Consider the following 25,197-nt stretch of genomic DNA (forward strand, 5'->3'; position numbering starts at 1 on the left):
CCCCTTGAGTCCGGTCACCGACGTCCCACGATCTGGTAGCCAGGGCACAGAAATCTACCTCCAGGTCAGGCCACCACGTGTCTGGTGGTGTCACCTTGGTAGTGCTGTTGGCAATCACTCTGGTAGCCGCATTGGTCACCAACCACGTGACCTTTTGGGACCGATGTGGATTTAGGGCCTCTATAGGTCCAGATGATCTTGTTAGCATTGGCTCCTCGATTGTCAGGAGTGACAGGATGAGCATGAAGGTGAGTTTCCTCATTTTGATTTGTAAGAGACAGAGAGAGAAAGGCTTCCTCAAGGGTAGGTCTCCCTTGGCAATTATGAGGAGGTGTCTGTCTATGTTTTGTTTGTTTCTTCTGGGCCTTAAGGGCCAAGTGTCGGCTCCACCAGAGTCTTTTCTTTTCCCTGTTAGTCATCTTCATTGGAGCCATCACTCTGTAGCGGGAGATATTTGAGGTTTCTGGCTGGTACCCAAATAGGCTTATCTTCTCCCATGGCGAAAACACAACCAAATCCCCTTCCTATCATTAACAGTGGGTCTGGTCCTCGCCACTGGCCCATAATTGGGTCCTTCCACCTCACCTCTACTTGGGGTTTTGTATTTTCTTGTCCCCAGTGAGCTTGAAATTTAGATTGCAAGGTATTTTTTGAGTGATTTAAAATGTTTATCCGTAGTTGCTGATGGGGGCTCATTCCCCCTTTTTGTTTTAATAGTTGAGTTTTGAGTGTTTGGTGATTTCGCTCAAATATAGCTTGACCCCGTGGGGTATAAGGTATTCCCGTGGAATGTGAGATGCCTCAAGTTTTAAAGAAGGTCTGTATTGAGGCACTGATGAAACAGGAGCTGTTGTCAGTCTTTATCTGTGAGGGCAAGCCTAGGGTAGCAAAGCATTGGAGAAAATGTGATTGGGCATGTTTGGAATTTTCTCCTGAATGGGTGGTAGCCCAACACACATGAGAAAAAGTGTCTATAGACACAAAAATGTACTTAAGCCTTCCAAAAGGTGCATTGTGTGTGACATCTGTTTGCCACAACTTATTAGGCTCTAGTCCTCTTGGATTAGCTCCTGGGCCTTGTGTGGGGGGCACCTTTAGATAGGGTTGGCAAGCTTTACAGGTATGTGCTATTCTTTTTAAATCCTTTATTGGGACAGCGGGAAACCATGCACGAAGGTCTCGCCAATTGATGTGAATGAGGTCATGAAGGTTTGCTGCCTCCTGGGCCGTATATATGTGGGCCCCTTTTGAGGCTAGACAATCAGCCAGGTTGTTGCCCTCTGTAATGAATCCAGGTAGCCCTGTGTGACTCCGCATATGCTGAATGAAAATGGGGAGCTTCTGCCCTCCAAGGTCCCTTGGATTGAGACCATGAGTGTAGTAATTGGGTTGGAGTCTAATTTGATATGGGCCTGTGGTAAGTCTGGGAGGAGGTTAGCCACATAAAGACTATCGGTGTACAGGTTGAAGGGGGATCTTAGGTCTTGAAGAGCCATGTGAACCGCCAGCATCTCTTTGAATTGTGCCGAACCCTTTGCAGCACGGAAGTCACACCTCTGGGGCCCTCCTCGGGTTGGGGCCAAATGCTGCATAGGCGGCCCCACTCTGACCCCCATCAGTAAATACATGTAAGCCATCGGGGATCAAACTCTTGGAGAAGAGAGAAGGTGCCCTGAGGGGCAGCCATTGAAGGGCTGGGGCCCATTTAGAGGCCCCATAGTGGCAAGTGGTGTCTCCAAAATATCCTTCTAGAGCCATTGCCACTCTTGAATTGCTGACCCTAAGCCAATTGAAAGCCACTAAGCGGTAGGGGACAACAATCTTATCAGGATCTCTCCCAAACCTGCGAGCTGCCAGGCTCCTTATGTCCCCGAAATATCCCTCTAGAGCCATTGTCATTCTTGAATTGCTTCGCCTAAGCCAATTGAAATCCGCTAAGCAGTAGGGGACAACAATCTTATTAGGATCTCTCCCGAACCTTCAAGCTGCCAGGCTCCTTTCCCTTATAACCATGTCTGCTAGTTGATCCCCAGTTGTATACACTCTTGGTTGACCCCGAGGGTAGTGTGTATGCACTCCATTGGCTCTTGTTCTTGGACCAGTGCCACCATGGCCAGCCTGTCTCCTGTAAAGACCCATAAGCAAAAGGGGAGCTTGAGGGAGTATCTTTTGACTGAAGCCCCCATGTCTAGGGCCTCCTGGAAGGCCCTAATTGCCTCCCAGTGTATGTCCTCCAACGTGACCTTGGTCTGGGAATGTCCCATTGTGAGGAGCTGATAGAGGGGGCTCAATGCTTGTGTGGGGACCTTTACCCAGGGCCTGAGCCAATTTATTTCTCCCATTAGCCATTGGAGTTGTAGGATTGTAGGCTCTTTGGGGATGTCTAAGGTGGGTTTAAGGGGGCTGGCCTGTGTGAGGAGTAACTGTGTGCCTAGGATTTTAAAAGGAGGCACACGTTGGCACTTTTCAGGCTCTACCCAGAGGCCATGTTTTTTCAGTCTTTGTAACACTATATTTAAGAAAGGCTGTAATTTGACTGCCTTTATATGTCCAATTATAAGATCATCCATATATGAGCATATTAGTGTTTCAGTGCCCACCATTAAAGGCTGAAGAATAGAGGCCAAATAGTTTTGGCAAAAGGCTGGGCTATTGGCCATTCCTTGGGGAAGCACTGTCCACTCAAACCTCCTATCAGGGGCCTTATGGTTTAAGGTGGGAATGGAAAAGGCAAACTTTTCCCAGTCTCTTGGGCTAAGGGGAATGGAGAAGAAACAGTCTTTAATATCCACAACTGCAATAGAATACTCTACTGGTATTGCAGCCATCCAGGGTATCCCTTACAAGGGGGTGCCTACCAGTTTCATTCTATTGTTAATCATCCAAAGATCTTGGAGCATTCGCCATTTTCCTGAAGACTTTTTGATGACAAACACTGGAGTATTCCAAGGACTGACCAAGGGGCGAAGGTGCCCCAGTGCCACTTGCTCCTCCACTAGATCTATTAAAGCTTTAAGTTTTACCTCAGTCATGGGCCACTGCTCCACCCATACTGTTGGTCCCTCTCTCCATTCAATACAAGGGACCTGAGAGGCAGTGGCCTTTAGTATTGGGGGTGAACCCGAGGGATCTTTTCAGGCTCTCCCCTGTAATTATGAAAATAGGAGAAATCCTGCTCCTTAATCCCTTCAACCCTTTGTGGCACGTGATTGGCTTCCTCATGCTCTAAGAGATCATCATAAAAGGCCCTATTTTCTGTGGTCAACACAGTGTCCATCTGGCTCAGGCTATCTTGACCCATGAGATTGGATTGGAGGCCCTCGACCACTAGCGGCTGTATCTCCCCTTCTGCCCCATCTGCGTCTCTCCACTTTATCAATCCCTTTACCTCATCTGGCCTTGAAAGTCCCCCCACTCCCAACACTTTAGGGCCGGCCTGTAGCGGCCATGTCGTGAAACAAGTGTGAAAAGAATTTAGTAGACCAGGTGTGCACAGTGGGAGAGAGGTTGATCTGTGAGAGCTGTCTCAAAAAAAAAAAAAGCACACAGTAGTAGTGGCAAAACAGACATTCCCTTACTTCAACAAAGCATTGGATGCAAATTGCAAATTAATTGAACACATATCCTCCCAACAAAACCCAGTGACCCAATGTTTGCTGTCACTATAGAAGTACTTTTAGAGCAAAGCTTAAAATAACTTAATAGGTTAAGCAATTCCTAAATTGCTAAACATAAGCTATGGCATCTTACATTAAACCACTATTATTCCCCGAGGGGGTGCACCGTTCCTGGAAGTACTGCAATACCAGGTCGATGCATGGAGTGGACGGAGCAAGCTCCTATTCCAACTCCTAGTTCCAAAAATCCATTTAATATATTGTCCTCGGATAGAGGACGTATCAGATATTAAACTGATAAGAACAGATACTACACTTGATCTTAGCCAAAAGGCCGAGAAGCGATACCTTTCTCTCCGCACTGTGCCTTGTCCTACGCCCTCGCCCCACACTAACATTGCGGTCACCGCGCACACCCGGACTCCTGTCTCTCCCTCGGGCTCCGGCGGCCTCACGGGCTCGTCCTCTTCCCCTCAGCGCGCGTTTCCTTTTCTCACACTTTCCGCCAGAAATTACACATCACGGCTGTCCCTGCGTTCCCGGGTGGGAGGCCTTGTCTCATTTACATGTCCCGCCCTCCTGGGGCGTGTCAACCCCTGGCCGCCCCCCTTCCCGGAAGCCTCCCCGTGTTGCTCAGGTCAGGCCACTCCCTGTTCAGTCCTTGGAAAGTGCGAAAAAACAACGGAAGGGAGGTATGGGATGCGCCAGATGTGGAGGAGGTGGTGGACTTTCCCTTCCTGGTCGTGGTGTTTGGGTTCTGAGGAATTCCCCAAACTGACCACTCGGACACTGAGTCTCAACAAAAAGAAGCGCTTTATTGAGGCCAACTGGCTGGGGACTCAGAGCTGTACTGTGACCCCAAGCAGTGAAAACGCAGGGCTTTTAAGCAGAAAAACCATAAAAACCACACAGCAGGGGATGTCCACAGAAACTATACACAGAATAATCAGGAAAGGATTGGAACAATCTAGGGCTGATTTCCAGAGACTTTACCTATACAGTCATTGGCTGTCTTACCTGGGGCAGAACATTCTTTCTCTTCTGCCCCAGTTTATTCCCATAGAGACCATACACAGATGTATCAGGTATACTGTCATTGGCTAGCTTACCTGGGGCAGAATGTTCTATCTCTTCTGTTCCAGACCATTTCCATAGAAATCATAAACAGATACCAGGAAAGGGTTTGAACAATGAAGGGGATTTCCAGAGTCAGGTGGAGGACAGCTTTTCTCAGAGGCCAGGGAGGGGGGGGTCTGAGGGGCACGCTCTTTCAGTGGTGGGGGGGATGCTTCATGCTGTGGGCTGTGGGGCTCCTTCCGATTCGCACAGAGGCAGCGGGTGGGCGAGTGTGGCGGGTGCCGAGGCGTGTTCACTGCTTGTCCTGTGACGCCAGCGGTCCGACCCGGAAAGCTGCGTCTGACCTCAGGCTGCTGTCCTCTTTCTCACCTGGTTACCTAGGCTGCCAAACCACATGGGGGTCACTTTCACAACGCCTTCCTCCAGGGCCTCCCTTGCACCCACCCCAAGCCTGATCGATGCCTTGCTTGACTCTCTTGCTTTCCCTCCACTCCCTGCTCTCAATTGACTGTGGCATCATCAGGACTTCTGGCTGTGTGTCAGTCTTTCTTTGCTACCCAGCCTGCAGTAGGTACTCAGCAAATGGTTGTGGGGATGCAAAAGTCATGGTGATGTCCACACACACAGAATCTGAGAAGCATTTGGGAGGCTGCTGGCCTGAGTCTGGGGTCAGTTAACATGCTCTGACTAAGTACACCTGATTGCAGCTCTGGGAATAGTGATCAAGTGGATGGGTGCCGAGTGTCGTCCCACCCCCCCACCGCAGCCAGCAAGGCAGGATGTGGAGCTCAGCGTTGGGGGCCGAGGTAAGTGCGCTGTCCGCCCGTTTCACCAGCCCTCCTTGCCAAGGACAATCATAGGCAACAGGGAGTCTTGTCAAGCAGGAACTCAACTCATTTATTGCAGGTGTCACAGAGCTTATATAGGCAAAAATCACAGTTTGGAAATCCCCTTGGAAACCCCCTCCCCCTAATGCACCCAATCAGCTTAAAGGTCAACCTGCCACACGGGCAGGGTCCCATAGGTGTCCACGTTGATCATGCGCTGATCACACACCACCCAGGGGTGCAGAAGGACCGGCATCCAATCCGATGATCTTCAGGACAGGTCAGGCCGCACCCTGCTTACTTCCTCTAGGCGCCATCTTGGCAAGGTGGGGCCTTTAGGTCCCCACATCTCCTCCTTTTTCTTTTCTTTAACAGGCTAATCACGGCCTACCTGTCAGGCGGTGCCCTGTGGATAGGCGGCTGGCCCCTTTCCATGTGCTGAGCATCCCAGCCAGTCTTAGGTTGTCTCCTTCCTGGCTAAGCCTTGCCCATCATTGGTCAGTGCACCTGGCCATGTGCACTTCCTGTCTTAGGAGTACCTGCCAGAAGGAGATCTTACCCGTCGTTGGCATGGGATGCTTAGATCTTAGGCGAGGGCCATCGTATGGGAGGTGCCAGTCCGTGACAAAAAGGAAAGGAGGAGAAGGAAGGGGCTGACCTATGGCCAATTCCTTAGCTCCTCCCTCCACTGAGGCAGTCGGCACCATTTTGAGCGCAGCTTCCCTACAGTCAATGCTAACAGATGAGTGGCCGTGTGGACTGACTGAATCTTTCCATCAGCACACTGATACGTGATTATCTCTGTTTGCAAAACAACCCACATCGCCCTCCAGGTCATCCTTCTGCCTCCACATGCAGCCAAACTCCTGGGAAGAGTGGTTCGAGCTCCTTCCCCTCCTGAATTCTCTCGTTTATTCTCTCATTCTTTTGTGCACATCACCCCACCAAAACATCTCTGGGAGGTTCTCTCTGACCAACTCACAAAAGTGGAGCCTCAGTTCTCAGTTTCTGTTTTTGACATAGTACAGTCTGGCGTCAAAATCACTATGTAGTGAAGTCTGGTCTAGAACACTCCATTCTCTTGCTTCTCCCACCCAAGTGCTGGGATTCCAAACAAGTATTCATCTTGTTCAGCCTCCAGGTACCATTTGCCATCACTGCACAGTTCTTCCTTGAAATGCCATCTCAGGGCTGGTACCTGTCTCTTGCTTTCCTGGTTCTCAGCTTTGTCTTGCTGTCTTCCAACCCACTTCTAGACAAGTTTTCTTCTGGTAGTCCCTGCGTACCTTTCCTGGCTTCAAATGCTAGTTAATATACCTCTCAAACTTATGTTTAGCATACCTAACCCAAACTGAAACTGTGGATCCTGCCCAGTAACTGTCTTCCAGATGTTTGCTGGCCCAGGGAAGAAGCAGCAGCTCCTTATCCAGTGGCTTAACTTCTGGACACTTTTGCTCATACCCCATGACAGTCCATCAGTTCCTCCCATGGGCTCTACTCTACAACTGACCTCAGCCTGGTCTTCATTACCTCTACTGTTTGCTCTGGCCCAGGCCTCTTCCTTTCTCCTGGACCACTCAGCAAGCAGCTCCTCTCCAGCTCTCTCCATATCTTACTCACTTGTCCACAATGGCTTTTAACATGTAAGTCAGATGCTGTGGCTACTGGCTCAAAACCCTTGCTGGACCTGACCATTAACCTTCTCTTCCTGGTCCATTCTGCCCCTGCTCTTAAAATTTTTTATTTTTATGTGTATGAATGTATTGCGTGCATGTAAAAGCAACTGTGTCATGCAATGCCCAAGAAGGTCAGAAGAGTGCGCCGGATCCCTTGGAACTGGAGTTATAGTTGTTAGCCACCATGTGGGTGCTGGGAATCAAACCCAAGTCCTCTGCAAGACCAGCCAGTGTTCTTAACCTCTGACCATGTCTCCAGCCCTTAAAATTTTTTTAAATTTATTTTTATTTTAGGGGCTGGAGAGATGGTTCAGTGGTTAAGAACACTGGTTTTTCTTGTAGAAGACCTGGTTTCAAATCCCAGCACCCACATGGTAACTAACAACTGTCCATAACTCCAGTTCCAGGGGATCCGATGGCCTCTTCTGACCTACACCGGCATTGCACGACATGGGTGCACTACCTACATGCAGGTAATACACACATACATAAAATTTTAAAAATAAAATATTTTTATTTTAATGTATGAGTGTACTGCCCACATGTATCTAAGTGCACCAATGTTGTACAGTGCCCTTGGAGGTCAGAAGAGGGTGTCAGATCCCCTGGAATTAAGAGTTACAGATGGTTGTTAGCTGCCATGTGGGTGCTGGGAACTGAACCCAAGTCCTCTGGAAGCTCCTAACCACTGAACCATCTCTCCAGCCCCCTGCCCCTGAATCTTTAAAAAAAACAAAACTTTTGAGGTAGGGTCTCCCTATAGCCCCAGCTGGCCTGGAACTCTCTATGGAGACCAGGCTGGCCTCAACCTCATAGACATCCACGTGTCTCTACCTCTGGAGTGCTGGGATTAAAAGCATGAGCCACCAAACCTGGCATTAAAAATATTTTTAAAATTTATGTATGTGTAGGTCTGTGTGTGTGATGAGTGCAGGTACCTGTGGAAGCCAGAGGAGGGCACTGGATATCCTGGAGCTGGAGTTACAGGTGACTGTAGAACACCTGATGTGGATGCTAGGAACACAACTCAGGTCCTCTTGGAAGAGCAAGTGCCCTTGGCTGCAGAGCCATCTCGCCAGCCCCTCACCAGCCTTCTTGCTGTTCCTTTTGCCTCTGAGCCCTGACTTGATTTTCTACCTCAATGGCTTATACACAAACCACACACATACATATTTATACATTTATTATCTGTCTTCCCTACAAAATACAAGCTCTGTAAGGGCTGGGCTTGCTTTGTTCCATCATATTCCCAACACCAGGTTGGTGCCCCATAAATAAATATGATTTGACTAAATGATGCTTGACTGCAGGTTCCTACACTCTGCCCTACTACATCTCAAGCATAGTGGAAGTGGGCTTGGTGCTGGCAGTGTGGCAGAGGAGCTGAATCTCCAGTTCCACGTGTTTGGTCTCAGGGGTGTCATCCTCTACATGAGCTCTCAGGGACAGGCTGAGGCTGGCCATCAGAACAAAAGCATGTGGCTACTCTGAGGGTAACATGCCAGAGCACTGCTGACCATTGCCCCTGCTAGAAGAGGATTAATAATGATCAGAGCTTTAAAGTTTATAGACTGTGCCACATTGATTATGGCATCCGGGCCACACAGCTCTCCCAGAAGTTAGGCATGGTGCCAACCATGATCCCTCTTCTGTGGACAACAGCCTAAGGTACTTGGGTTAACTGTCTGGCCTGAGGCAGAGGGAAGTGACCCACTGGGTATTCAGGCATGTCTTCTTGTGCTGCACGGGCCACTACATACTGCCCAGAGTCATTTCTACCAAGTACAGCCTCTGCAGCAGAACAGGTACATTTCCATCCTTGGTACAAACCACCAAATGAAAAAAACACCAATCTGCCAGACGTGGTGGCGCATGCCTTTAATCCCAGCACTCGGGAGGCAGAGGCAGGCGGATCTCTGTGAGTTCAAGCCCAGCCTGGTCTACATAGTGAGTTCCAGGACAGCTGGGGCTGCAGGGAGACCCTGTCTCAAAAAGACCAAAAAAAAAAAACCAACCAAAAACACCAATCATTCTTTGGTTGTCTATATAGACTTTAAATACTGTTGCCGTCAGGAGCTACCTACACAGGCCCCAGGTGGTTCTGGGTTTGTGTCCTGAGCCTTCAGTTAAGCCCAGAGAAGAGTGGCATCCAGCCATGTCCACTCCAAGAGCAGTAGCACCATGCAGAAGGCTGCAGGCAGCGTTCCCTCGGCTGGGTGGCAGACTGAAGTGTCCCTTGCTCTGTAGCCCTGGGGGCTGGCATGTCCAAGCAGCAGGGTTCCTTCCAGCATCGCCAATGTGTGTCTGGGTGCTGTCATAGCTCATCTTTGTGCCTCAATTTCCTGTCTGACAGAGACTCTTCTCCAGGTTGTGGGGAGCCCTGCTGGCCATGCAGGGGCTGCTCCTGGAGGTCCATTTCTTCTGGGCTGAACAGCATCTTCACCAGGTCATCCGCCTGCACCCTGTCCTGGAATGTAAACTGTCTACTCAGCGAGGCCTCAGGCCAGGTCCTCACCTTTTTACCTGCTGCTTCCAGAGAAAATATTGGGAGCCCTGCCACCACGTCTCTGGGCTCACTTCCTTCCCAGCAGGCCTAGGCTCTGGTAGCTGGAGTGGGGCCCAGGGAGAAAACTAAAGAGTCCATATCACTCCCACCCTGGCTTCCCACTTACAGGTAAGAAAGATGGCCCAGGGAGGGTGAGGCAGTGACCCATCTTATGACTGTCTTCAGTGACAGTACTGGAGCCTGGAGTCCCCAGCCCAGGGCGTCTTTGTGACACCACCACTACCAGGATTCAGGAGGAGGAAGAGGAGCTAAGTCCCTTCTGGATAGACCCAAGCAGCACTCCCAGCAGCTCTTACTCGCTCACTGTGTCGAGGGTCCAGTGTGAACCACAGGGCAATGGCACAGCGCTGCCCCCTGGTGACAGCCTTTACTCCATGTGGGTTTTCAGTGCCGGAAGAGAATCCCACAGCCCTTCCACACTGGGGCTGCACCTCTGCCTATGAGGGAACAAAGGGGAGACACAAGAAAACAACTTAGAATTGTGGGGTTATTGGGGCCAGGACTGAGGACAGCACCATCTTGGCTTTCCAAATCCAAAGAACAGTCAGAAGAGAGCTGCCATAGCTCGAAGCCTTATGGCATGGGGTCAGGGCACTGGCGTCAAGGAAGCCCAGTTGGTCATTCTGTGCCCTGTATTTTGAGGGCATCAGCTCCAGAAATCCTGTTCCCCAGGGATGACAAGGAGCACTCACCGTCACCGTCTTGGCATCTAGTTCAGTGAAGTAAAAGTTTCCTCCATCAAAGTCCCCATTAAGGTAAAGGATGGCACTGTGAAAGACAGGGACACGCAGACATGGCCTCTGTCCCACTCGCTAGAGCCTTCCATAGGAAAGAAGCCTTCAGAAGCTTCTCTGAAGCTGAAAACATCTTGCAAGTTCCCGTCCCACCTGAGGGACTCATCACACCTTCAGGGTGCTTCTGTGCCAAGCCTGCTGGTACCCTCCTACTCACATCCTACCTGAAAGGTCCCCCACTGTCTGTCTTCCTATGTGGGGACTGGGGTAAGAGACTGGACTCTAGGGATAGCTGGCCCTAGCCTTGTGTTCACACATGTCAAGGATGGGCAGGCGGAGTGCAGAGCATGGAGGGGCTTCAGAGCACATGTTCCCAGTGCTGCGCCTGCCACCACATTTACCTATAGTCCCGAAATGTGTAGGCAGGGGGCTCCTTGATGCACACGAGGGTCTCAGCATTCAGGATGCAGTTGTCCACGTGGACTGGGTGGCTACTGTCCTTTCTCTCAGCCTGTGACTCTGGGGCCAAGGTAATCCATGTTAGAATGGAGTACGCAGGAGACATAGTGAGTGGCTCTCTTATTGACACATGGGGTGGGTGAGTAGGAGCATCCCAAAATATGCTTGGGTCTGTAGAAATGGTCAGTGTACTGGGCTGGGGGGACAGTGTCTCTGGTTAGGCCACAGCTTTGAGATCAGGATGAGTTTTCAGGGGTGAGCAGGGTGTATGTAATACACAACTGTGGGCGCATAACCCTAGCGTAGCTAGAGTTTCTGAAAAGGCCCAGGTGGAAGAACAAGGAGTCTGGTGGGTGTAGGGTCCAGGGGGTCAATCCTCCCGCAGATCTGCAGGAGGAGAGGGGAGGGCAAATGGGAACAGCAGAGTGACCAGCAAAGGTGGCTCTGGGAGAGGGAATGGGTAGAAAACCACACAGGGAAAGCATATGAAAGAAAACAGATGGACTTATTATAAAATGTCAACAGACCCTTTCAGGACGCTGAACACACCTCGTCAGGTCTAGCCAGTCACCAGGCCCTGCCTGTCCTTGACAGCTGTCCTCCCAAGCTTCTCTTCCCTCTGTCACTTCCAGACTTCAAGTCTTCATCCTGATCCACCTTGATCACTACTGACCAGATCCCTGCCCCTGGTCTGATCCACCTTTTCCAAGTCTCAACACAGCAGCAAAACTCATCTCTTTAAAATGTCTGATGAGGACTGGAGAGAGAGCTCAGGGGTTAAGAGCACTGACTGCTCTTGCAAAGGACCTGGGTTTGATTCCCAGCACTCATATGGCAGCTAAGAACCATCCTTAACTCCAGTTCCAAGGGAACCTGAAGCCCTCTTCTGACCTCCGCGGCATTACACGACACGGGTACACTCACATACATGTAGGCAATGCACTCATATGTATAAAAATAATAAAATATTTAAAAAAATGACTCCTCCCTAGCTTCCCACTGCCTATGCCGGTGCTCCTCCACCTTGAGGCCCTGGGACACACAGTCCTGTGTCCTTGGGGTGTGTTCAGATTTTCATAGAGCCTTGAACACCCTGAGGGAGAGAGAAGCCACCTACCAAGGGAGTTATCAATACCAGGCCTTCCAAAGGCTACAGCATCACAGAGCTAGCTGTGGGCCACATATGAACCCTGAGCCTGGCTGTGCCTCACTCCTGCTCAGGAAAGCAAAAGGACCGTGAGGGTGAAGAACAAGGAACAGCCTTGCCTCTCGCTGACTTCCAAATGCAGTAGCTTCCATGCAGCATTGGTAGTATTTGTTTGCTTGAGACAGGGTCTCCTTGTAGCCCCAGCTGGCTTGGAACTCCCTATGTAGACCAGGCTGGCCTTGATCTCACCTGCCTCAGCCTCTCAAGTGCTAGGACTAAAGGCATGCGCCACTATACCTGGCCAGAGCTGTTGCAATTACTAACAGACCTTACAACAGAGCTCAGGATTGCTTGAAAGGATAAAGCATAAACTCACTCCAGAATGTGGTTCTCCATAATTTGGCAACTTTCTTAGTTCCCTTAGTGCCTCTGTTCCTTTACATCCGCTGGTCCCTCTGGGCTGCACGTCTTCCTGCTACCCTGTGAACTCCATAAACATCCATCCTGAATATTTCCTACCTGCTCTGGAACCTTCCTGACCAGGTAGTTGACTAGACTTCCTCCACGCCACTGCTGTATACAACACCCTGGTTGCTGCCAAATTACGCACACTGGTTCTCCAGTCAGCATGAATAGACCTCGCCCTGGTCTTCTCCATGTCCTAAGTCTCCAGCGCAGGGCTGGGCACAGCCCTCACATAAGAAGCTGCAGGGGTGACGAGGCCCACCTTCTATTGCAGTACGACACACCAGGTGGGAGTAGGAGAAGTAGAGGGGGGCGTCCAGGCGAAAGTAGGACTCCATGACACGCCGCACCTTCTCAGTCACATTGTAGTACAGGTGGGCGCTCTGCAGAGGAACTTTCCCTTCCTGCCCCAGCTGCAAAGGATACTTGTGGTCAGTTGTCTGCATATCCCCCTCTAGGCTGCCAGGACATTGAGGACTGAAGCTGCCCAGAGAGCAGCCCCCAGCCCTCTGCCAAGGTGTGGTCTCTGCTTCCCACACCTGGCCCCTCCCATGCCCACCCCAGCCATGAAGCTCAGTCCTGTGCTGCTTGCCTCATTTTCATTGCACCTGGTCTAATAGGTTTCACAACTGAAGCACTTTCAGCACAGCTTATCTTCACTCCCTGGCAGCCGGGATGTCAGCCATAGGACACGTTCCTTTCCTTTTTTTTTTCTTTTTGAAGTTATTTTATGTGTATGAATGTTTTGTCTACATGTATGTAAAGGTACCACGTGTGTGCAATGCCAGCGGAGGGAGAAAAGGCACTGGATCCTTTAGAACTAGAGTTACAGACAGTAGCTGCCATGTGGCTGCTGGGAATTAACTCTCTGGAAGAGCAGCCAGCGCACTTAACTGTTGAGCCATCTCTCCAATCCCACTTTTCCCATTCGGCCACCATCCCCACCTCCTCCCCAGAGCCGGAAGTGTCCTCCATCTGCCTAACAGGCAGATCCCCCACTCCCACCCACATGCCTGAGATGGATTTTACCTTGAGGGCTCTGAAGACAGTAACACCATAGAACTTTTCGTTAGGGGTATGTGGGGAGGTCTGACCTCGGTAGCCATCTCCGGAAGTTGCTGCTGCCTACCCAGACCAAAAGAGAAGGTAAAAATTAGCCAGGGCAACTGAGGGCCTGATGGGAGGTGTCAGCAAGGGGGTCAGCCACACACAGAAGAGGCACTTGGCAGTGGGAGAAGCCACAGTGGCCGGGCTTCCCTTACGTTGGTCAGTCTCTGCAGCTCCTGGCACTCACTGTCAGAGATCACACCATCCATCACCACCCGCTGGGAGCCATTCAAGACTTTGGAGTTCATGGTGAGACTGATGCCTTCATACAGCAAGGGGCCACCTGCAGAGCAATGACAAGACAGCTAAGTCCCCAGCAGTTCTGCCCTAGGCCTCTGTAAAACAGACATTCCTGCCTTTTCCTATTCATCAGAGAAATCTCCACTCAGTTCTAAAGGCAGTGTGGTCCAGAGGACAGCATCTGGAGGTCCAGATTCTACTCCTTACTCTGCCACCAAGCAGCTGCTGGCTCTTGGGCCTTCACAAACAGCTACATGCATTCCTAAAACACAAACTCCAGAATCAAAGAACTGGGTTTGATTCCTGGAACTTCCACTTAATGTGTGATCTTAGCAAGTTTACTCAACCATTCTGAGGTTAATTTTATTTTTAAGTGCTTTGCCCGCATGTATGTATGGATACTGTGTGTGTGCCTAGTGCCTGCAGAGACCAGAAGAGGGCATCAGATTCCCTGGAGCTGGAGTGACAGGCAGCTGTGAGCTGTCCAATGTGGGTGCTGGGAACTCAACTTGGGTCCTCTGCAAGAGCAGTATGCACTCTTAACCAGAGCCATCTCCCCAGCCCTCTGAGGTTAATTTTTGTTTCGTTGTGTTTTGTTGAGACAGGGTCTCCCAGTAGCCCAGGCTAGCCTCAGTCTCACAGAGATCTATCTGCCTCTACCTCTCAAGTACTGGGATTAAAGGCGTGTGTCACCACACCCAGCAATTTTTAAAATATATATATATTTTTATTATTTTTTATTCTATGTGTATGAGTGTACTGCTTGCATGTAGGTAGGTGCACTCATGTTGTGAAATGCCCATGGAGGTTAGCGTCGGAGTCCCTGGAACTGGAGTTATAGTTATGTGAATGCTGGGAATCGAACCTGGGTTCTCTGCAAGAACAGCCAGTGCTCTTAACCACTGAGCCATCTCTCTAGCTCTGAGGTTTATTTTTTATTAATTAATAGTATCTTCTATCTTTCAAATATCTACCTTTTAAGTTTGATGAGAATTTATTTTTAGCAACATGTAAGGCAAGTTAAACTCTTAGCACAGTATTTGATTTATAGTAAATGCTAAAAAATGTTATCTTCATCATCATCATGTAAAGTAACAGTCTTAGAATCTGCCTAACCTACTGCTCAGATAGTTATGAGAAGAAAAATAAGAGTAAAAGCTTGAAGACAAAGGAATGTTGGACAAATTCTTTTCACATGCTAATCCTGTTAACTTCACCTAGTTTAAGCAAGGGTAGGGCAAAGGCCAACATCTCTCCCTGTGGTCTTAAGGTGCTGGGGCCACACTAGAGACCAAATTTAAGCCCATCTATTTGTTGAGGCCTTGTGATTGACATAAGGAGAGAGGCTAACACCTAAAGATGGCACCTTTTCTCAGTCACACGACACCCAGTGCTAGGTATACCCTAACACCCTCAGCTCAAAGAAAAGAGGTCACAGGAAGTTTTGCAAGGTTTCTCTGAGGTGTCTTTGAGGGCAGAGATGGTGAAGGGTCTATCAGCAGTGAGGACAAGCACGAACAAAGAGCTGTGGGCTAAGGGGACCAGAAACAGCCCATCCCTCCTGATGTAGAGGGGATGCACAGAGGATGCACACATGGATGGTACATGGAAGATAGATACATGGAAAATGCACACGTGCAGGATGTGTACATGAAAGATGCACACATGGAGAATGTGCACATGGAAGATATGCACATATGGAGGATGCACAAAGACTGAGGTTTTGTACATGGTCCTAGTGTCTCCACAAGCCCCATGGGTATGTCAAGGTCTGTCTTCTCACCTTCCCGGGTCAGTCTGCTCACATCCAATGACTCCTTGGTCTTCTCTTCCACAAGGGTCTCGATCTCCTTCATAAGATTGCCGATTTCCTGGGAGATGCGGGCTGCGGTTTCACGTTCTGACCTGCGAACACGGGTGGGCTGAGGACTGTGCTGGAGCCAGCTCTGGTTCCCACCCCAACTTCCCAGACTAGACCTGCCCACCCCTGGCTAGGAGTTCCCATCTGCCTGGGCGCAGGAATCTTCAAGCGCTTTGTCAGACTGATCCAATCATGCAGTTTCTTCAAGGCTCTCACTTCTGTTTCTCTTGAAGTCTCTTGGGAATCACCTCCTCTGGAGTCCATGAGTCCTGGGTGGGTGAGGATAAAAAGTGCAGTGACTTAAATCTCCCTGGTCTCAGGTGCATGACAGAGGGCTTCCGGAACAAAGCAGCCTCACCGCCTACCCCCTCCGTTGGATGAGGTGGGAGCTCTTGGAACCTAAGTTGCCTTTAGTGGACCAGGACCCCCTTCCATCTTCCGCCTGTCTCTGTCTCCCATCCTCAGGGTCCACATATGCCATGCTTGGCTCAGCTGGACAGTCTCTCCCCAGAACTGTGAGGTATGCCTCTCCTGCACCCTTCTGTGCTTCCCCCTTTCCCTTCCCCTCCAGCTCCTGCTCTGCCTCACCGGATCCACAAAGGGAATTCCAAAAGCATCATAGGCAAAGAAAAGCAATTCCTTCTCCAGCAGGCTGCGCTGTCGGTACTCCTGGGCGTTCTGAGGAAGCAATACAGAAGAATCTCCTAGAACTTGGTTCTGCCCTTTAGCCCTACAGAGGCCCTCCCTGGCATTCAGGGCCCTATGTGACTGAGGCCTCTTCTCCCCATCTTCGGATATACATTCCCCAGTTTGGGCCAAATGTCTCTCTTCTGTGCTCCAGAGCTCCTCCTGCCTGGCACAGCTGGACTTTTGACAGATCATAACTAGGCCTCCCTGGGAGAAGAATGCCCCAGCCCCAGCCCCAGCCCAAAGATCTCGAGGACAGAAGATCTGATGTTCCTCAGACATGAACATGTGCTTCACAACCAGAAAACTCCATGTTTTTTGCAGAAATGGGGATGGAACCCAGGGCCTCAAGAATGCTAGGCAAGCACTCAGCTACCGAGCTATATCTTCAGCCCTTTTTTTACTTTAAAAAAATTTTATTATTTTTATTTTATGTGTATGAGTGTATTGCCTGCATGTGTGTAAGTGCACCCATGTTGTGCAATGATGCAGAGGTCAGAAGAGGGCATCAGATTCCCCTGGAACTGGAGTTAAGGACAGTTCTTAGCTGCCATGTGGGTGCTGGGAATCGAACCTGGGTCTTCTGCAAGAATAGCCAGTGCTCTTAACCGTTATCTCTCCAGCCCCCCTCTTTTTACTTTTCTGTTACATTTAATTAATTTACTTACTTGGCGTGTATGGGAGAGGAACATGTGTGATAATGCACATGTGGAGGTTAGAGAACTTTGTGGAGTTGGTTCTCTCCTTTCACCTTAATCTGAGTTCTGGGGATTGAATTGCTGTGTGACAAGTGCCTTTGTTTGCTTGTTTGCAGTAGAGTCTCACTACATAGCCCCAGCTGGCCTGGAACTGGCTATATAGACCAGGCTGGCCTGGAACTCACAAAATTTTTGTTGTTGTTGGCTTTGAGAGAAGGTCTCATTGTGTAACCCTGGCTGGCCTGGAACTTGCTATGTAGCCAAGGCTAGCCTTGAACTTAGAGATTTGCCCACCTCTGCCTCTCAAGTGCTGGGATTAAAGGTGTGCAGCTCCATACCTGGCCTTTTCTTTTAATTTTATTTATTTATTTATTATTTATTGTGTGTGTGTATGCGTGTAGACATGTGCGTGTGTGGAGGTTGGGGGACAACTTGCAGGAGTCTCCTTATACCATGTGGGTCCTGGGGATCAAACTCAAGTCATTAGGCTTGGCAGCAAGTTCCTTTGACCACTGAGACATCTCACCTGCTGTTTTTGTTTTGAGACAAGGTCTTACTCTGCAGCCCAGGCCTCAGGGTCTCTCCCTCCTCAGTGGTGGGCCTATAGGGATGAGCCATGATGGCCAGCTCATGGGCTGACACTAGTATCTTCATTTATGGATGAAGTCTTGTGAGTAGCAAAGGTGTGCACCTTACTGGAAGTAATGCTGCATCCAAGCTCATGTCCTTTCTACTCTGCCATCCCTCAGACTGACCAGACTGTACCCCTCCCTGAAGGTGGGCAGCTGCAGAACGGCTGGGCTCGGCACTCTGACATCCCATGTGTGTTCAGGGGTAGAGTTTACCCAGAAGAGGGAAACTGAGTCCCTTCTGGGGTCACATCTTTCCCTAGGTCCCCTGCTAGGATCCAGGCAGCAAAAGGAAGGAGAAAGAAGGCACCATCAGTTGAAATGAAAGTTCACGGAGGGAATGTTAAAGCAGTCAGTCCTGTCAGCTACTATAATTACCCAGGAGGAAGATGGACATTATCTCTTAAGAAATCTAAATTATTGGCTTCCTCCACCAAACGCTAGATGCCTAGATGCGGAGCCACATGGGCTATCTCATTTCACTTGTCAACAATCCAAAAAGGCTGTAGGAGCTGGGCGTGGTGGCGCACGCCTTTAATCCCAGCGCTCGGGAGGCAGAGGCAGGCAGATCTGTGTGAGTTCAAAGCCAGACTGGTCTACATAGTGAGTTCAGGTCAGCTGGGGCTGCAGAGAGACCCTGTCTCAAAATGACAAAAAAAAAAAGGCCGTAGGAAGGAAGCAAACCCCACCACTGTCACTTGTTTAGCCTATAACAACTTACCGAATGTAAGTCACATGTGAGCAACCATGCTGCCAGCACAGGGACAGAGCAGGCAACAGACTCTAGTAACCACTGACTGGTAACAACCACTACACACATTTCTTCTACGTGTCCTCATCTCCACGGTGGGCAGAGTGCCCACTTGAAAGGATGGCTGTACTGGTCAAACAAGATGAAGGCCAAGGCCACCCAGAATGGGATGTATAGTTCCTCCCTCCCCTCCCCAGGCTTATTAAAAGGATCACAAGGGGAAAAAATATTAACCAAGCAAGACAGAGACTGCAAAAACCTTCTTAAAGCCAGATGGCCACCATCTAGTGGCCAAGGAAGACAACTACAAGAAAGCCAGTCTCCACCTGGGAGGGGCTCACAAAAGGGGAGGCTCAGGATTCCAGAGCTATAAAGAAGGAACCTTGGCTTTTCCCACAGTTGAAGTCTGTGCTGCTTAGGTCTTCTCCTTGTTTTCGAGATGTGACAATGGTGACAGAGAAGAGAGAACAGTCAGCACAGGGACAAGTGCAACTGGGGTGAAATGGAGGCGGACAGCAGGTGAGCAAGAACAAACCTAGTGTTGAGGACACAGGACAGGCTTTGACTAAATGGCATCAGGTGTCAGGTGGGGTGGGTGCGAAGAGGGACAGAGAAATCTCTGTGTCAATGCAAAGAATGTACACCTGAGCCCGATGATGCTGGGAGGGTCTCGTGTGCTCCTCAAGCCTCAGTACTCCCTCCCACTCTGAGTCCAGCACCCCCCCACACACACTCTGCACCAGCGGCACTCTTCTACCCTCTGGTTGGGGTTCAGCTGGCAGCTGCCCTCACTGAAACAAATCTCTCACCTCATGGGGGTTGATGGAGCTGGCTTCTTCTTCTCCAAGCATGGCTGTGTAGTAGGCCAGATTCTGGCTCATCACCTCATCACTGGGGAAGAAGAGGAGGTAGGTCTTGGCACATCTGATCGCCTCTGTATAATTCCCAACTGCAAAGCAAGAAACGAAAAGGTTGTGAGGAAAGGTTATAACCCTGGGTGCCAACAGCCACTTAATGTTTGGTTTCAGAGAAGCTCTGGAGCCAGGATGACAGGGCAAAATGGTGCTTGCCACGTAACACAACCAGAATATACTAGACTATGTAACAGATTTTAAGATGTTCAGCGTCTTCAAGGCTGCCACCATTGAACCTGAAAAGAATTAGAACTTTCTGCATGTAACATCTTCTTATTCATGAGTTGCCTCAACTCCACACATACACACATCATGTACTCCTGAATACGCTGTGATAGCGCCCAAATAGGTACCCAGGAAGCTTTTCTGGGTATTTTCCACCCTCTCTCCCCAGAACATCATACTATACTATGGAGGAGGGCTGGAAATGTCCTGTGAGTTAGTTTAAACAGTAGGGCATCCTTACTTCTGCAATTATTTCACTGTCCTGTGAGTTAGTTTAAACAGTAGGGCATCCTTACTTCTGCAATTATTTTTAATTCAAGCACAAAATTAATTACAAATGAAAGAGGAAGGACAAGAGAGAGAGAGAGAGAGAGAGGTCCTGGAGTCCTCTGCTCCCAGTTCTTTGCGCTCTTAAAACTGGTTTCCTGAATCTTGTGACAAAATATCCAGGGATCACTGGGCGTGAGGCCTCCCATAAGCACAGAAGCCAGGAGTGTGGAAATATAGCAGTTGTGAGCCCTGCCTGCCTCTTAGCTTCTTAGTTGAGGCAGCAGAGAGGAAAGAAAGCAAGCCTTACTGTTGTAGTAGGCGAACTGTAGATAATTATAATGTGAAGGGAGGAAGTCTTCAAAGGGCTTTTCTCGACTTGGGTGGGAAGCCAGCTCGGTGACACAGTTCTGCTTACAGCTGAGGACCTGGACATAATGATCTGAAAGGAATCCAAGATAAGGAATAAGGTCATTCTTTGGATTAAATTCTGGTTGAGATGGACAAACTGAAATGGAAGCAATCTATGTGCATATGTCCATGTGCATGTTTTGTGTATATGTATCCAGGTACACGACATATGTGAATGCAAACACATGGAAGCCAGAGGTTGATACTGCTCTTCACCTTGTTGTTTGAGGTCTCTCAACTGAGCCTGAAACTTACCAACTTGGTTACACTGGTTGGCCAGTGAGTTCCAGCATAGGGATTATAGGCATGTGCCTCTATGCCTGGCTTTTATGGGGGTGCTTGGGGATCTCCTCATGCTTGTGCAGCAAGCACTTTACTCATTGAGCCATCTCCCCAGCCCCATGAAAGTAATGTTTAGTCAATTCCCAAATTTAAGAAGTTTAGAAATGAGGCTGCAGAAGGTGCGTGCATACTATCAGGACACTGACTCAGAACCCCAGGGAGGTGTGGCCAAGCCGGATTCTGAACTGCATGCACCTGTGATGGCCTGGAAGAGGTCAGCATTGTAGTCCAGGTAATTGTAGCCATCGTAATCATAGGGCCCCTCACAGAGGGCTCGGCACTCCGCATCGGCCACAAAGTACTCCAGTAGCGCAGCCTCCAGGTGGGGCACGGCTTCCTGTGGCTGTTCCTCTGAGTAGAGTCGCACTCCCAGCCGGAACTCATGCTACTGGGGAGAAGGTGTACTCAAGGCAGGCTCGAGGAGCACCTCCACCTTGTCTTAAACCACCATTACTGGGGTCCTAATTCCTGTTCCTCAGTTATGGATGGAAAGGGGAATCCTGGGTTCTGCTACATAAAGAACACCCTAAGTAAATAGGCTTTGCCAAACTTTTTTTAAAAAAATATTTATTATTTTTATGTGTACAAGTGTATTGCCTGCATGTATGTGAGTGCACCTGTGTCATGCAATGCCATGGAGGTCAGAAGAGGGTTTCGAATTCCCCTGAAACTGGAGTTAAGGATGGTTCATAGCCACCATGTGGGTGCTGGAAATTGAACCCGGTTCCTCTGCAAGAGCAATCTGTGCTCTTAACCGCCGAGCCATCTCTCCAGCCCCAAACCTTTTGAAATTTATAAACTTTTTTTTTTTTGTCTTTTTGAGGCAGGGCCTCCCTGTAGCCCCAGCTGGCCTGGAACTTGCTATTAGACCAGGGTGGCCTGAACTCACAGAGATCTGCTTGTCTCTGCCTCCCAAAGGGACTGGGAATGTAGTTCAGTGGTAGAGTGCTTACTTAGCATGTGCACTCTGTGTGGGGAAGCTATTCTGACAGTTTCTAATATTAGTATGCTTATATGATGATTATTATATATGTATACATAATTTTGGTGCTGAATATGTTGTATCCCGAACCTTGTGCACCCTACACACATGGTCCACCAATGAACTACAACTTCCTTATCCCTCTAATATTCCAATTTATAAACTATTAAAATGAAAGAATATAAGCTCTTTATAAAAATGCTACTCAAATGTTAAAGGATGATGAAAAGCTGGGCGTGGTGGCACATGCCTTTAATGCACTTGGGAGGCAGAGGCAGGTGGATCTCTGTGAGTTCAAGGCCAGCCTGGTCTACAAAGCGAGTTCCAAGCCAGATGGGGCTACCGGAAGACCCTGTTTCAAAAAAAGAAAAGAAAAGGATGATGAAAATACACAATATAGGATACCAAATTACATTAAAAATTAAGATACGGAAGACTTGAGGCTAGCCAGGGCTACACAGCAAGACTCTGCCTCAGAAAAACAGAGAAGTGGGGAGTGGGGGGGTAGGATAATCTTTTTCACCATATGGGGTTTGGCCTCAAGGTCCATGAAGTCAGCTTCCTTTACTCCAGACATGGTTTGATAATAGTCTAGGTTCTGGCGCATCTCCATGTGCTCAGGATTGCCCACAAAGAAGGTGTGTGCTGCTGCTACCGCCTTCTCCAGCTTGTTTATCTATGGAGGAAGCAAAGGAGTGTTGTGTTCACATCCAAACTGTGGGTTTGTTGTTGTTGTGTGTGTGTACCAACATAGGGTCTCACTATGTAGGTCAGTCTCAAACTCTCAGTCTTCCTGCCTCAGATCCCAAGTGCTGGATTAAAGGTGAGATTCCCCCAACCCCAAACAACTGAAATGTTGTGACTAAGCTGAAGAGTCTAAAGCGTCAATGATCTGGGCACAGGGCAGAAAGAGAAGGTAACAGCTACATTGTGCCCAAGAAGTTCCCTAGGAAAACCTTCAGAGGAGCACCTTGAATTCTTGATCCTCCTGTCTCTGACCTCCCAGGGGCTGGGATTAGAGAGGCATGTGCCACAGTTTACAAGGGCTAGATGAAAGGCATGTGCCACTACCCCATTTACAAAGGCTGGATTACAGACATGTGCCACCACCTCCAGCTTGCTAGGGCTGGATTAGAGGCATGTGCCAACACCCTAAGCGTACAAGGGCTAGATTAGAGACATGCCACCATCCCCAGTGTACAAGGGCTGGATTAGAGCCATGTGCCAATACCCTAAGCGTACAAGGGCTAGATTAGAGACATGCCACCACCCCCAGTGTACAAGGGCTGGATTAGAGGCATGTGGAAATACCCTAAGCGTACAAGGGCTAGATTAGAGACATGCCACCACCCCCAGTGTACAAGGGCTGGATTAGAGGCATGTGGCACCACCCAGTCTTAACTCTCCCCTATCTTTCAGCACTGTGCCTGCCTTCCTTTGTTTCTCCTTACTCCCTTTCCAGATCTTCTTTACCCTAGCTGGCACTGGCACCTAGCGTCCTCTGTTGGACTAAGGCACAGGCCTTCGAATTACTGTTTTCACAGCACCACTTTCTCCTTCCAACCTTTAATCCACATGGTTTACAGAATTAGCATTCTCAAACCCAATCTGATGGTAGCTGACTGAAGTGTGCATAAGTCTCTTCTGAATCTGAGCTCCCTAAACTTTCCAGTCACCTCTCCATGCTCTCCACACATACCTCAACACTGGAGTCGCTGCAATGGAGTCCATCCACCCCCAACACTGTGCTTGAGCCTGCTTTTCCTTCCCTCAGGAACAAACATCCTTCCTCTCACTAGGAATATTTAGGACAGGTTCAATGTCACCTCTTCTCTCAGGCCTAATTTAACTGAGGTAAAGCTAGATTCTCCCTCCTTTGTGCTCCCACAACCCTAACTACATACATAACCTTTTGGGTGGCCCTTACTACAGTGATTCCTAGCAGCAACACGAGGTAAACAAGAGTCAATCGTTTTGATCAACTATCCAAGAAACTGGAATGTAGTAGGTTTCAATAAATGTCACAGAATTTTAAGTAGGGTTGTTAAGTGACATGACTGAAGTCTCAGCCTATTTGGGGCTTGTAAGACCAGCACTCCACCCAGTCACCAAAACATTCTGGAGGAAACTGCAGAAGCAGGAGGTTCATTCAGAGACCGACATCTGTCTTCAAGAGTCTTGGGTCTCTCTTCAGGTAGAACTGAAGGTCTGTCAAACTATTATTAGATATGCCACACGCGCACCCCCTCACACCTTCACGCCCACTAAAATGCAACTAATAGTAGCATCTGCTTCACAAGATACCGTATGGGGCAAAGGAGTCAATAAACGAAAAGTACGTTGAGTCTCGGCACACTCTCTGCCAGCACCGACATACAAGCGTGATGGGCTTCAAGCCCCTTTGTTCGCTTGGCTTTAAGACGCTGTGTCATCCCTAAAAACACCCATATTCTTTAGAAATTGGCACAGTGGCCAGAGGGTCCCCCACAGGGAGGAGCCAGGCAGCCCCTGCTGGCGACGTGGCAATTCCGTCCTGAAAGAGCGCTGCTCTTGGATTCGGGAAGCAGAAAATGCGTGATTGGAGGGCGAACCGGAAGGAAGATGCTGCAGTACGCGCCTCGCTTCACACTTGGACACTTCCAATGAAATCAGGATGCTCCCAAGCTCCTGCCACGATTCCTTCTAGGAGGCCTTCCCGGAAGGAAAGGCCAAGTTCACTCCTGGCAGGACCTTTAGCGTTAGCATCTGCCCGTAAGAACCGGGTGAGGTGGGTCCTTGGACGGTTCCCCGTGGGCCCTGGGTCCGAGGAGAGCTCCCGAGCCGAGAGGCCATCCTCCTCTCTGCGGACACTTCCCTGCTCCCTTCCCCCGCAAGCACCCCGGTCCCTGAAAGACCCCCGCCTCCGGGCTCCCGGCCAGTCCGCACCTTGAAGTAGGCGACCTGCAGGTAATTATAGGGGCTCCGCTTGTGGAACTCCAAGTCCAGCTCCTCGCTGAGCAGGTGGGCGGCGGGAGGCCCAAGGCAGCGGCGCAGGCAGGCGGCGCGGCGCAGCAGGGCCCCGAAGAAATGCAGGTCCTGCAGGGCAGCGGCGCCCGGCGCCTGGGTCAGGCTGGGGTCCGAGCTGAGGTCCGGCGCCCACGGCAGGTCGGCCGCGCACTGGGTGCGGCAGCGCAGGCGGAGGGCGCGCAGGGCGGCCCGCGAGCGCAGCGCCCGCTCCATGTTCAGTACCACCCCCGGCCAGTCCCCGCGCGCGTAGGCCGCGGTCCCCTCCGCGAAGAGCAGGTCGGGCGCGGTCAGGTCCCAGACCGGCTCAGACTCTACCCCAGCCCGGGAGGCGGCGGCGACCACGGCCAGCAGCGCGGCCAGCAACCTCCACGCGCGGCCCGCCATGGCAGCAGTCTACCTAACGGGACCTCTGGCCCAGGGCAACGCCAGGGTCCCGCCCCCGCCTCAGACAAGCCCCGCCCCCTGGGTGGGCCCCGCCTTCCAAGCCAAGCGGCGCATGCCCAGCACGC

At 50.0% G+C, this 25,197-nt stretch overlaps 1 protein-coding gene and 1 non-coding gene across 2 annotated transcripts; both read right to left on the bottom strand.

Annotated features, from left to right (window-relative positions):
• Positions 1 to 3,772: 3,772 nt before the first annotated feature.
• LOC115072000 lies at positions 3,773 to 3,963 on the bottom strand. Its single transcript, XR_003851060.1, has one exon. It is a non-coding gene; the product is annotated as a U2 spliceosomal RNA (small nuclear RNA).
• Positions 3,964 to 9,230: 5,267 nt separating this feature from the next.
• P3h1 (prolyl 3-hydroxylase 1) lies at positions 9,231 to 25,181 on the bottom strand. The gene is made up of 15 exons (XM_008842833.2): positions 24,608 to 25,181; positions 22,206 to 22,358; positions 20,896 to 21,085; positions 20,258 to 20,389; positions 19,351 to 19,490; positions 16,365 to 16,454; positions 15,993 to 16,045; positions 15,699 to 15,820; positions 13,831 to 13,958; positions 13,598 to 13,693; positions 12,831 to 12,981; positions 10,899 to 11,016; positions 10,456 to 10,531; positions 10,060 to 10,200; positions 9,231 to 9,664 (listed from the first exon to the last, which is right to left on the bottom strand). Exons 1-15 carry the CDS (start codon positions 25,070 to 25,072, stop codon positions 9,512 to 9,514), a joined length of 2,208 nt encoding a protein of 735 aa, XP_008841055.1. The 5' UTR covers positions 25,073 to 25,181; the 3' UTR covers positions 9,231 to 9,511.
• Positions 25,182 to 25,197: the final 16 nt, after the last annotated feature.

This window comes from Nannospalax galili, unplaced genomic scaffold, assembly GCF_000622305.1.
Source record: "Nannospalax galili isolate Female #2095 unplaced genomic scaffold, S.galili_v1.0 scaffold1480, whole genome shotgun sequence".
Classification (NCBI taxonomy): domain Eukaryota; kingdom Metazoa; phylum Chordata; class Mammalia; order Rodentia; family Spalacidae; genus Nannospalax; species Nannospalax galili.